Source organism: Gobio gobio (genome assembly GCF_949357685.1).
Source record: "Gobio gobio genome assembly, chromosome: 13".
Classification (NCBI taxonomy): Eukaryota; Metazoa; Chordata; class Actinopteri; order Cypriniformes; family Gobionidae; genus Gobio; species Gobio gobio.
Window position 1 is genome coordinate 40,282,529 of NC_137106.1, and position 13,706 is coordinate 40,296,234.

At 38.3% G+C, this 13,706-nt stretch overlaps 1 protein-coding gene across 2 annotated transcripts in view; it reads right to left on the bottom strand.

The window, feature by feature from the left end:
- Window positions 1-2,400: 2,400 nt before the first annotated feature.
- Window positions 2,401-13,706, bottom strand: part of runx2a (RUNX family transcription factor 2a) — a gene marked incomplete at its 5' end in the record, with an annotated part of 67,502 nt that continues 56,196 nt past the window's right edge. For both annotated transcript variants that reach the window (XM_079832387.1, XM_079832386.1), the window contains 2 exons: window positions 2,401-3,014; window positions 12,853-13,014. In XM_079832387.1, the coding sequence (XP_079688513.1) occupies window positions 2,518-3,014; window positions 12,853-13,014 (659 nt within the window). In that variant the 3' untranslated portion in view covers window positions 2,401-2,517. The remainder of the gene's footprint in view (window positions 3,015-12,852; window positions 13,015-13,706) is intronic.

A 13,706-nucleotide genomic window follows, 5' to 3' on the forward strand; every position in this document is an offset into this window, starting at 1 on the left:
AAGTACCACTTGTTGTTGAATCCAGAAACATATACATTAATCTTAAAAGATGCCAACTACAAAGTGTAAAGAAAATCACATCATTACAAATATAATCGTCAAATCAAAATTGGTAACATTGGTAACAACAAATAGTTCTCTTGTCAGTGACAATTTCTTCTTGCTATGGTTTGTTGACCAATAAATAAATTGTAGAAATGGAGATGATAAACTTTTCCAGTACACATCCATTTGTGTAATTCAATTTGATTGTCTGTTCACTATGTTAGCTCATCTTAAGCAGTTCATTTGCCACTACTTCTATCCTAGAGATTTCCTTGTTTTCATGTGTTGTCTAAAATGCCAGTAATATCAAAGTACTTTGATTATATTGTACTTCAAGAACATTAGCACACAGCAAAGAGACATTTCTGAGTTTGATTGTTGTAGTACAGTTTGCATAGTGTTTAACTAACCTACAAAGTGCAGTTAACCATCCAGTTATAGAAGAGAAGGCTGATGATTGGATTGTTCTCATATCTGCACAAGGGACTGAAACCGGTCGTTTTGCAAGTGCATGCGCGATATTTTCTCATGTCCGTTTCTGGAGATGCAGAGATTTAGGCCACTGCTGCAAGAGTTTGGTCGTTCTTGTAGTCACCAAAAACATTAAATAAAAATTACATCTAAAATAAATTAACTTGCTAAACATTGGATACCAAAATAAAACAAGTGGAGAGTGCAGCACGTCACCTCTCGTAACATATCTTTGTACATTTATTGATTGTTTTTGTTACAGACTCAGATTTACTCAGTCTAAAACATTTCTGGATGTCTTAATGCTTGCTACTTCATGTTATTAATATGAAACGTTGCAGACTGAGAAGTTATTCTGAGAAAAATCCACAAACATTTGATTATGTCAATATAGTCTTACAATGAAATATCCTTCCTTCATTGCTTGCGTACCATTGGATTTTCTTTTTGGTTGCTTTACAATAATAATAATAATAATAATAATAATAACAAAACATTTAAATTACAAAACGAGTAAATATTTCATTAAGTTATTAATAGATGTCCCAAAAAATAATATTCAAACGTCTTAAATTTCGTCCCTCTAAACACATTGCATAATTTAACGTTTATATGGCTTATATTGCTTCTCAATCAGTACCGTTTGCTACCATTTCATACATAAATTAAAATAATCAGAGGGAATTAGCCAGTACTGTTTCAAATAGCATGACTTCTAATACGCGCATAAATAAAAAAAATTGCTCTCAGTGTTAAGAAATGCTAAATTAGACCGAGTTAGTATAAAAATATTCTGAGCCAATAGTGTGTATGCATTCCTATTGCAATCAAAGTTTACTTTAGGACAGGTAAAGGGATAGTTCATCCAAAAATGAATGTTCTGGCAGCATTTACGCTTAAATATTGGTCTGTTCTTTACACAAAGCTACTGAATGTCTTCAGAATCATTAGAATATATAGCGCACAAGCCCCATGATCAGCTGTCAAGCTTCAAAAACCACATTTAAAGAGGATTTTAGAGCTTTTTGCTTTCATTGTGTTTAAATGTGCAGCATTAACACTGCACTAAACATCTCATTTTGTATACACTGCAAAAATTATGTCTGAACTTTCTTAAATCAAGATATATTTACTTGAGAACCAAAATAACATTATAGTCTTATTTTCCGGATGAAAATTATAAAATTTAGTGACTTTATGCTTAAAACAATAACAAATATCTGTCAGAAAATTAAAGGTAAATTTAAATGTATCTTTATTTAAAGGGATAGTTCACCCAAAAATGAAAATTCTGTCATTAATTACCCTAATGTCATTCCAAGCAAGACTTTCGTTCAACACAAATGAAAATCTTTTTAATGAAATCTGAGAGCTTTCTATCCCTCCATAGACAGCTACGCAACTACCACTTTGACGCTTCAAAGAGTTAAACGTTTATATGTGAATAAAAGCCTAAATTCAATCTGTTCATCATATAAAGCGATTGTGTCTCTTTATACAATTTGGACTAAACTGCTAAGTTCATATGGGTTCGTTTTACGATCTATTTATGCACTTTTTGAAGCAAGAAAGTGTTAGTTGTGTAGCTGTCAACTGAGAAATCTGAGGGCGAGTAATTAATGACAGAATTTTCATTTTTGGATGAACTATCCCTTTAATAATGTTTAGACCGTTGTACTAAAAATCCTTTTAAAATGATATGAGGCAGTATATTTTCATTTTTGAGCGAACTATTCCTTTAAATTCGGTGACTGGCGTGTACTATCACTGATAGCCGATGTGGAATGTCAGATGAATCAGACTAATGCCATAAATCATCATCATCTGTATTAGAGAATGAAAAAAAACATCAGTGTAGTCATAAAATACACTGCAACCATTCAACAATGAGTACCAATGAGTTTGTGCTTCAAATCCGATCATGCTTACATGCAACTTTCTCTCGCACTCTGTCTTTAAGGCTAACAGTGCTGCGTTGAGGTCTCGTTCAACCAGGCTGTCTCAATAGGGTCGCCAAACGGACTCGTCCATCCTGCCGCTGGAGTTGAGCACAGTGGGCGAGCTGCTGTGGCTGCCATCTGCCTCGCCTCCATCCGTCTGATTGGGCAGGTTGGGGTTGATGAGGGTGCTGCCGGTGGACGCGCTAGTGCAAGGCGGCAGCATCCTGGAAGGGGATCGATCTCCGCCCGGCACCATTGAGAACTGGTACGACCCGGATGAGGCGCCGTAGTAGAGATAGGGCGTGCTGCTGGTCTGGAAGGGCCCGCTTTGGTTCTGGGTGGAGCCGGGGTACGGCGGAGGCAGGTATGTGTGGTAGTGGGTGGTGGTGGACATGCCCAGAGACATGCCGGAGGTGACCGGCGTGGGGGTGTATGTGAACGTTGCAGGATAGTGCATTCTGGGACTGGGGAAACGGCTTTCTGTGAGCGTGGACAGACCAGGAAACTGACGCTCAAACTGCCGCGGGTCGGCCGAGAATGGACTGAGATCCGACGTACCTGGTGGAAAGAAAAGAGTAGTTTTTCAGTGATATTTCATTCGAAAGTTGTGTTCTCTCAGGCCTAGTCCACACGTACACAGGTATTTTTATAACCAGAGTTTTTCCTCCTCCGCTTGATAAAACAATCCGGTCCACACAAGCACGGTTTAAAAAAAATCTCTGTCCACATGAAAACGCAAAACCACGCTATGATTGGCTGCCTGATTTCCACATGGGTCCCATCCACGGCACCGATGCACTGAGGGATGCCATGGGCTCAGTGAAACCCTTCTACAAGTTCCTTTACTTTGGACTGTGTAACAGGTAACTGCAGGGGCAGGGCCCAAGTGGACTGTAGTAGCTTCACACACTTGCCGTACTATTTTGTATTATTGCATTCTGTCGCCTCTGTTCTGCAATACAATGAGATAACTGCGCATGTATCTGTATACATGTGATAAGCGCTGTTAGCAGAGTTATTAAAAGCTACGTCCACCATTGCATACGTAGACTCGACTCATGTAAACAAAATAGATAACGGCGCACAATCTGACGTCAAACAAAGGAGAGAACGGCGCACACAAGCCGAAATATCCGGTTTCACCATTTACACGACAACGTTGCAACCGGAGTTTCTAAAAATCTTCCCCCTGGCCGGAGTTTTCAAAAAAGTCCGGTTTCAGTAACCGAATACTGCGTTTTCACAGCAGCCAAAACCGCGACAAACCGCAGCCAAACCGCGAAACCGTAAAAATACCTGTGTTCGTGTGGACAGGGCCAAAAAATCTGGGAGCACTAGTGAAAATGGTTTTATTGTAATTTTTATACTTTTTTTAGGCCATTATATTCATTATAGCATGCTTTTAAACTTAATTTTACTCATCGTTTTTGTACCAGATAAATGATTTGATTGTTAGAGTAAATAGAATAATCTGATGGATTTTTATATTTCCATCAGAATTTAGTTTCCATTATATTTATTATATTGTGCTTATTTAACTTTAAACTTTATTTAACTTTAACTCTTTTCAAATTAGTTTTATTTAGTGTATATTCATTAGCTCACCTTTGACATCCTATTTTAGGTACTCATTTTGATTCTGATTACAAAAACTAAGTGTATAATTTGATATATAATTTGATATAAATAGATTTGTAAAGCTATAGCCCCTTTTAAATAGCATCAAAAAAGTTCTTCTTTGTGTTAGTAGTTTGTAAAAGACTACCTTGACTGTAACCACATTGAATTATGACTAGCTTTAATCCTGAGTTTCAAAGCTTCTCCCACACCAATTGAGACTGAAATGAATAAAGGGATATTGTTAAATCAGACAGAAGAGGGCGCTGTCAAACTTAATTTACATACAACTCAAAGTAACTCCCCTTTATAAACTGGATTTATCTTTGCTTCAAAATAATGAAACAGTCATGTGAAAAATAATGGGAGTAATAATGAAGAATCAATGACAGACAAGTGTATGAGAGTCTCATATCTTTGTAAAATTACACTTTACTGTGCAAGAAAAAAAGATCATAGTACACACTAAACTTTCAGGAGTGATCCTGCATTTGAATATGTGAGTGAATCCCCTAAAGTACTGTGTGTGTGTGTGTGTGTGTGTGTGTGTGTGTGTGTGTGTGTGTGTGTGTGTGTGTGTGTGTGTGTGTGTGTGTGTGTGTGTGTGTGTGTGTGTGTGTGTGTGTGTGTGTGTGTGTGTGTGTGTGTGTGTGTGTGTGTGTGTGTGTGTGTGTGTGTGTATGGAACACGACTCACTCCTGAAATTGCGATTTGACCAAAGCCGCTTCAAGGCAATCCTTCAAGGTTAGCAAACAAAACGTAACACTGTTTTGGAGAACTGGCCCCCCCCGCCTAAGCCTGGTTTCTCCCAAGGTTTTTCCTCTCCATTCTGTCACCTGATGTAGTTTGGGTTCCTTGCCACTGTCGCCTCTGGCTTGCTTAGTTGGGGACGCTTAATATTCAATATTATTGATCTGACTGATGCTGTTGAATGAGAACTGAACTGAGCTGGACAATGACATCATTTTTAGAAGAACTGCTTTAGATGAAATGAATTTAATAACTGATACAATTTATAATGGAACTGAATCAACACTGAATGGATACAATCGGCGTTGTATAAAGCGCTAGATGTATACATTTGACAGGGAAGGAGACCAGAGGCCTTTTTAATGGATGTCAATGGAGGACAGGCTTCACTACGCTGAATAAACTACATTTGTGGGAAAACTCATAATTTAATGAATCGACAACCTATCCGCTTATAAGCATTTGTTTTCGATTTATCTGTTTTAAGAGTTTATATAGAAAAAATTGCTGTTTTATAAGAGAAGTCATGGGCAATTTTGTGGCTGGTAGGATTCAGTTTACGGCACTTCTCATTCTTTTCTATGGTATCCGCAACCAGCGATTGACTGTCGCACAACTCTGAATGAAATTCAATGACCTCAAGGCTGTAATGTGATTGGTTATCAAGGTACACGTGATTCAAGTAAGACGTTATGCTTTCACCAATGGTAGAGCCACGGACCCTCATATCTCCAGATTGACAGCGTAGTAGCGACATTCTGGCATCTCATATGTTTGGTATCTGCTATTTTTGACTAAGTTTATATTACAGCGACCAAAGCCTCAAAATGTTCTTCTACAGAGGTGTTGTGTTTTGTTTATGTTTGTTAAACTTCTTCACGTTTTTGGGCTTGTTGTTTGAGCTTAGTTCATAAATCAATCCATTTATGGAGTTAATAAAGCAGTATAAATCATTTGGATTTATCTCTGGTTATATTATGGGCTTGTTCTTTTTGCGCTGTTTTTCAAGGCTTGTACCTCTTGCCTTGTGATTTTTTTTGTTTTTTTTTTGTTTTTGCACAACACATATACAGATACGGGTAGGTGTAGCCTACATCTCTGATGCGGGTTTAAGTACATCATTAACAAGTTGTTCACTTCAGTTCCGTACACTGCGTAGAATCTTCGTAAATGCGGTTGTCACTACCTGCATTTTTTGGTGGTTAATATGGTTGTAGAATGCAGTTGTCACTCCAGTAAATGAATTGTGTGTAACAGGATTAAGCACAAAAAGGTGAAATGATAACCCAATTAATGTGTGTGTGTGTGTGTGTGTGTGTGTGTGTGTGTGTGTGTGTGTGTGTGTGTGTGTGTGTGTGTGTGTGTGTGTGTGTGTGTGTGTGTGTGTGTGTGTGTGTGTGTGTGTGTGTGTGTGTGTGTGTGTGTGTGTGTGTGTGTGTGTGTGTGTGTGTGTGTGTGTGTGTGTGTGTGTGTGTGTGTGTGTGTGTGTGTGTGTGTGTGGCCAAAGCTCATCAATTTGTCAACTGCACATTCCGCACTGAATGGATTCTCTTTGTGTGCTCAGTCTTCATTTTAATCAAGAAAAAGGCAGTAAATATGAACTGAACAAAATGGCTCAACTTGTTTGTCAGCTTTTTAATTACTCTAGCAAAACATACAAATTAATGAAATGTTTATTTGCAACCTGAATTACGCAACACTTCGGTTGATTCAAGGTCATGATGAAGACTAATGCTGCAAAAATGTCACTGGGCCATAAAGGTTAAATATGCAAGCTAACTGTCAGATGGTGCTGACATGCTTCTGAAAGGTTTTGAGTTTCGCTTTTGGCTGTTGGTTTCTTCATTGAAGGTTGTCCAGGGGTTTGTATGTGAATGCGTCGTGTGCACTCGCGCTCACATGCACAAACACACGCATCCACGCATTTATATGAATATCAAAGAGAAATGTCCGAATAAACGGGGAGCGCACATGGAAACGCTTAGAGGAAAAAACAGTTTCCACAGGATGCATAATGAGCAGTTTCAGATGTGGTGGCATGTCTGCGATTAGCCAAAGAGAAGGGCCGATCTTCTCTCTTAGAACCACAAGATGTTTTTAAATTATAAACCACTAATGGGCTGTGACTCCCAGAACCCCAGGAGAGAGAATCCCAGAGGAACGTCTTATCATCTCCTCATCTCCACATCTGTCTATTTTTGCACTGTGTTCTCATCATGATCTACTTTTCAAATGGAGCCGCCTGCTAAATTAAAGGGTATAAACAAACAATTCCAAACTCCTCTCCTCTTTTCTTTTCTTTCCATTCCATTTCCCCTTTTCATTTCCTTTCCTTTCCTTTCCTTGACCCTGACCTTTCCCATTTAAATTTCATCCTTTTTTGCCTTGTTTAATTTCCCCTTTCTTTTCCTATTTCTCCTTCCCTTTCCTGACCTTTCCCATTTCAATGTCCCATTTTTTACCTTTCTTTTCCTCTCCTTTCCTTTCCTTTCCTTTCCTTTCCTTTCCTTTCCTTTCCTTTCCTTTCCTTTCCTTTCCTTTCCTTTCCTTTCCTTTCCTTTCCTTTCCTTTCCTTTCCTTTCCTTTCCTTTCCTTTCCTTTCCTTTCCTTTCCTTTCCTTTCCTTTCCTTTCCTTTCCTTTCCTTTCCTTGACCCTGACCTTTCCCATTTCAATGTCCCCTTTTCTTACCTTTCTATTTCACCTTTGCCTTCCTATTTCCTCTTATTTATTATACTTCAATCAAGCCAAAATCTTTTTTCCCTTTCTGTTTCCCCTTTCCCATTTCCATTTCATTTTTTTTTATTTACTTCGAACAAACCAACACTTTTTTTCTGTCCATTTCCCCTTTCCTGACCTTTCCGATTTCAGTTTCCCCCCTTTTCCCATTTACTTCAAAAAGCAAACCAAAATTGTTCCTTTCCTTTCGTTTCCTTTCCTACAAGGATTTCAAACAGATATTTTCTTTTCCATTTCCCCTTTCCTGCCCGTTCCCAATTGTTTCCCATTTTTCTTCCTTTACTTTAACCAAAATCTTCTCTTTCAGTTTCTCCCTGCCTTGCTATTTCCCCTTTCCTCTCCCATTTGACCTTTTCATCCCCATTTCCATTTCTAAATTTCTTTCTGTCAAACACTCTCTCATCTAATCTAATATCTCCTCTCAGTGTGTTGCTGAGGTAAAGTACGTTTTTATGACGGTAAATCCAGTGGCGTCTTTCGCATCTGCTGGTTTAGGAGCGGTCGCGTGTCGTCCGCGAGCACTGCTTTATGAGTGACAGCTCGGCAAACTTTATAGAACATGTGTGGCCAATTATGAGCAGATTGTCTCTCCACATTATCAACTCTTGACATTTCAAACCAAACAAAAAAGACACTTCAGGCAGACAGTGCAGAAGAGAGGAGACCCAAGTCACATTTCCAAAACAATGACAGAAATTCACATATACAACCTTCAATCACCATTAAAGTCCCTCTTCGCTGCAGACATTCACGAGAATGAACCCATTATGCTATCAGCTCTTGCCAGACCCTTTTTGGCTAAACTTAATACAACATCAATCACTTTGTATTACAGAGATGGTGTGGTCTAGTAGCTGAAGCTCAAGGCTGGTAACCAAGAGGACCATGCTGGTTCAAACTGTGAACCATCACCAGTGCGATCTTGTAACCTTTGACCTCAGGTTGCTTCAGGGCTGCCTGCTACTAGAATGCCTGCTTACTTTGAGAAGACACATTAAGAGGTACGGAACTACTGGTCAAAAGTTTACGCAAAATAGAAATTAATACTTCAATTCAGAAAGCATGCATTAAATTGATCAAAAGTGACAAAAGTTTATTGTTACAAAAGATTGCTATAGAAGAAATGCTGATCTTTTGAACTTTATATTCATCTATGAATCCTAAAACCAAGTACCATGGTTTCCAAAAAAAAAAAGACTTGATAATAATAAATGTTTCTTGAGCAGCAAATCCGTATAATGATTTCTGAAGGATCATGTGACACTGGAGTAATGATGCTGAAAATTCAGCTTTGATCACAGAAATAAATAATTAATATATATATATATTACAATAGAAAACCTATTTTAAATGTTATTACTGTTTTCCAGCATTATTGATTAAATAAATTTAGCCTTGGTGAGCATAAGAGGTACTTTTTTGAAAGGGTAATCATTCGGTACTGTAGTAGACAAAGAATACCACAACATGTTATTTTTTTTAAATGCCATAGATTATCATTGAAATGCCATGATTCAGAGCAATGGTATATGTTGCAGCATGAACATTCCTTAGAATACATTTGTTTGGCAGATGTCTTTATTTATCGAGGTATATATTTGATCTGTATATTCTGTGTCATTGCATATTTCAAAGTGCTTTTAAATCACCCTCCTTAAACAGACTTTCACAACCGGGAAAATCAAAGTTCTTTATGGTCCTCCAGTGTCCTCTGATCCCAATCTGATAATTCATTGCTCTTTGTGTAATATTATTCATGCCCTCATCTGCATCCTTATCAGTCACCAGGTCTCCGGCTGAAAGGTGTAACACGAGCCCATAGTAGAGAAGAATAGCCGCGCAGCACCACAGAGCAGCTGCAGAGGGTGCGATGCGTTCGGGATGTGTCTTCTCGAAGCTGAGCCATTCAGCTCTGCTCCGAGGAAGAATAGGGGGCGTTAGGACCAAGAGGTGCGTGTGTCTCTTTGAGGAAAGAACAAAGGCTGACATCTCCAAGATGAAAGCCGGGTGAAATCTAAACTAATCAAACCCAACGAGGCAGCTGGCCGGGGTTCAAAAAGCAGCCACACCAAGAAGTCATTTAAACTTTCACATTCGCTTCAGGCTCAAAGAAATCAGTTAGGGTGGGGAGCCAAAAGAAAGGAAGAAAGAAAAAAAAAGAGTTCAAAAACCAACCTGGCGGAGAGTCAAACAGGTGTATTAAAGAAAACGTCCACGCTGTGTGTGTTTGTTTCAAAATGAACCCCAAAGGGTGGGTGGACCAAAATCTGGTGCCGATTTCATTAATAAAGGCACAGTCACAGCAAACTCTTCCAAAGGTTTGGACTCTTTTGGGTAGTTGATGAGAAATATTTTTGGAGAGCTTAAACCTCATCTAAAACCATTTTAAACAGCATTCTTTTGTAATTATTGTGCGTGCAACTGTTATGAGCTCATATGAATGCCATTGACGGAAATTTCCACTGTTATACGGTAGAGGGCGCTATTAGGCATCTTCTAAAGGAGTACCGAATCTCCTGATCAAAACACAGGCGAAAAAGAAGCATATCCAAGCAGATGCATATGTAAAATAACGCGATCATCAACATCAAACAGCAAATTAATCAAAACTGCCTAATGTTACTGAATGAAATGTCGACCGAGGACAAGCTATAGGAGTGAGAAGCTTTGGGGGTGTTGATGGACTCGATCTACTCCATCTTGTTTTGATCATCGTTCTGAATCCAATCTAGATGTAGTCTTTGATAAAAATGCGATTTTCTTTGCTTTTTTCTCACAATGTTTCTTTTTTTTTTTTTTATGAAACGTACCCACAATCAATTGTTGATAAAGAATAATTCATTAAGCTAGAATAAAACAGGCGGTGCGCCCCAATTCGCATACTATCCGTCTTAAATAGTATTCGAAAATATAATTAGTACGTCCCAAATCGTAGTATGTTGAAATGAGTATTCCAAAGAGACCTGGATGGTCTGCTGTTTCCGGTTGGAATGCAAAGTGCAGATCCACGCACACGCTAGCAGCTGATATTACCCACAACCCATTTGCGAGTTGGACAAGGATTGGATTAGAACTACAAACGCGGATAAAAAGTGTTCAAAAACTACAAACATGACAGATGTGCGAGTTAAGTAGAGAGCTTTAGATAAAGGGGATTGAGTGAATAATTATCAGTATCTAACTTGACAAAAATATATTTATTTAATATTATCCACATTATATTTAATCTGCGACAGTATTGATACGTTTGGCCATTAACTTTTAAATGCATCATTATATTTCAATTGAAAACACATGAGGAGAGTCTCTGCATGAAAGACCCACGACTGGCAGATCAACGGGCTACTACATTTCTTGGTAGGGAATTAAATTAAATTTAATGTGGAGGATTTTAACTGCGACAAGATGATTGACAGGGCAGTTTAAACGGTGACAGGATGCATAACGAAGCGACAGAGCTGTCAGTTAAATATGACGAAGTGGTATGTTCCAAAGCTTGTCTACTCTTCTGCTACACACTCAAAACTATGTACTTTTTCTTCACAAAAAGAGTACATACTTTTAGGTCGTAGTATAAGTAGGTGAATTGGGATGCAACAAGGTTTTTTTGTTTAAAAGCAGAGGCTCTGTTTTTTTCTTTTAAAGCTACACTGTGTGATATTTTCCCCCATCTAGCGGTTAAAAGGTATATGACCATCCAGTGAATATTAGTTTCTCTTCCTCTCAATTTTGTTTTAACTCCTACGGTGGCCGATTTAGTCCAAGATTAATATGGCTTCCAGTTCGACCTCGTCCACATTCGACACGGTGCCATCGAGTGTTAAAACGCGAAAGGCGAAGCTTGAATACACGGGTATGTCCCTCTTCGGCTAATGTACTTTCAAGATGGAGGGGCAACATGGCGACCCGCATTCGAACCCATTACCGTATGTATTTTCAATGGCATATTATAAACTTACGAGAATACTTTATTACATGAAAGAAGTAAATATACATTAATGCGCACATATATTTTTGAAAGAACTACGTGTTTTTTGCTAAGAATAAACTAAAAAAGTTACACAGTGTAGCTTTAATATATTGCATATTCAGAAATTCATGCAATAAAATATTCTAGGGGCCATGAACATTTTGTGAAAATGATCATAAATGCTTGCTGGCGGGGACTGGCAACTTAAAAAATAAAATAAAAACACTGGCGGGGAAAGAGTTAAAACATAGCAAAACAAATATTCCTTTAAAGCATTTCACTGCAAGATCATTTATAGGGACCTAGTTAAGATGGTGATCAGTTATAGAAAAATTTGCTCAGTTATAGAACTTATGACATACAATTTCCCTGCATTCATATACATTTTAACCTAAAATCCCAAAGTCCATGGCCACATTATGCACTAACTACCTTTTGAGGTCCATGAGTCAGAAACTCTTCAAAAGAGAGTTGAGTTCAAAGACTCCATTGGAGAGGACGGGGGTTAGAGGAGATATTCTTTCAAATGCCCTCTATTTTTAAAGGTGCTATTGCTTGGAAGACATTTGCCCACAGGCGACGGAACAAATGCTTACAAAGCAGAAAGTTAACGCTGGAAAAATGCTTTGATTTGATTTCAGCGGAGAAAGAAGCGAATGAGTGTTTGGACAAATGTTCACGGCTAACACGATCAGCTAGGAAAGTAAATACAGACACATTGAGACACTCTATTTCCCACATTTCTGAAATGAGAGGTTGGCTGAGAAAGCGATAAGGCCCATAGGAGAATTTTATTGCGCCGAGGTTGTTCTTTTATAGCTCAGTTATGATTCATGTAGAGTCAACAAGTGAAATGCTATTTGCAACTCATGTTACTTCTGTAATCTGACATGCATTTGTGTGAAAAAAGGATATTCAGTGCTAAAATAGGTAGGGCGGGGCTTGATTTTTATCCATCTCTAATTAATTGGGTGATAAAAATGAGTCTCTATATGACGTTGATGTTTGCAGTTACAGTCTGAAAAACTACATTGTGACTTTAAATGATCAATTTTTGTCATACAATACCTTTAGTAGGAACACAAATAGACACCATTGCAATACAATAAGAGTATAGAACTATATTATTTGCTGATTATTTACTCTCGTTGAGAAAGACTTTGTCCGTCTGAGCACAGTTTGAGACATTGTTGGATCTTTTCTGAAATTCTGGTGGAAACTTAAGCAAAAGTCTCCATTTGTTCTGCTATTAATGATCTCGTTACTGTCTAAAAGAAACATTCGAGATAATTAAGGTCTTATTTGGGTTCATGTTTGTTTACCTGAGAGGCGTCTTGGCACATCGCTGATGGTGGGCAGGCCCGTGGCGCGGGTGGAGGACAGCGGGGTGGTGGAGTGGATGGAGGGAGACGTCATTTGGCTCAGGTAAGGAGTGTACGGCTGCTCATAGGACCAGGGCGGCGAGGATTGTGCCTGCCTCGGATCTGTGAAGATGATAAATAAGACAACACCAGTCAAAGACAGAACCAATAGCATCAAATATATATATATTAGGGCTGTATAAAATGATTGACGCATTCAACACATCCGCCCCGCCCAGGACCTACGTAGTTCATCTTACATTTCATACAGTTGATTGGTGACAAACATGAAACAGGGCTACTCACTACATGATGGAGCCCATAGAATGCCCCTAAAATTCAAGATATCAGTGTAAAAATGCCCCTGTATGAGTTAAGAAATATCACACAAGTGATGTTTTTGCCCGAATAACACAAGTTCAAATGTGATATTTATTTTAAGCACCAGTTCAATAAATAAGAAGTTAATACACTCTAAAAAAAAAAAGGTTCTATATGGCACCAAAAATGGTTCTTGGCTCGTAATCATAGGGGAACCTTTTTTGTTGCTATATAGAACCATTTTTGGTGCCATATAGAACCTTTTTTTTTTTTTGAGTGTATTGTTATATTTTAGACACAATGTTGCCTGCTTTTGCTCAATTTTGCCAACAAAATTATTACATATAAAGCCAGAGGAGAACTGATGTTCGTCCCCGAGCAACACACAGCGTGGCTTCATTTCTGAATATTTAATTTTTCCATATTAATAAAAAAAACATTAATGGTAGTTCACCCAAAAATCATCATTTACCCTCATGGCTATTGAAGTCTAC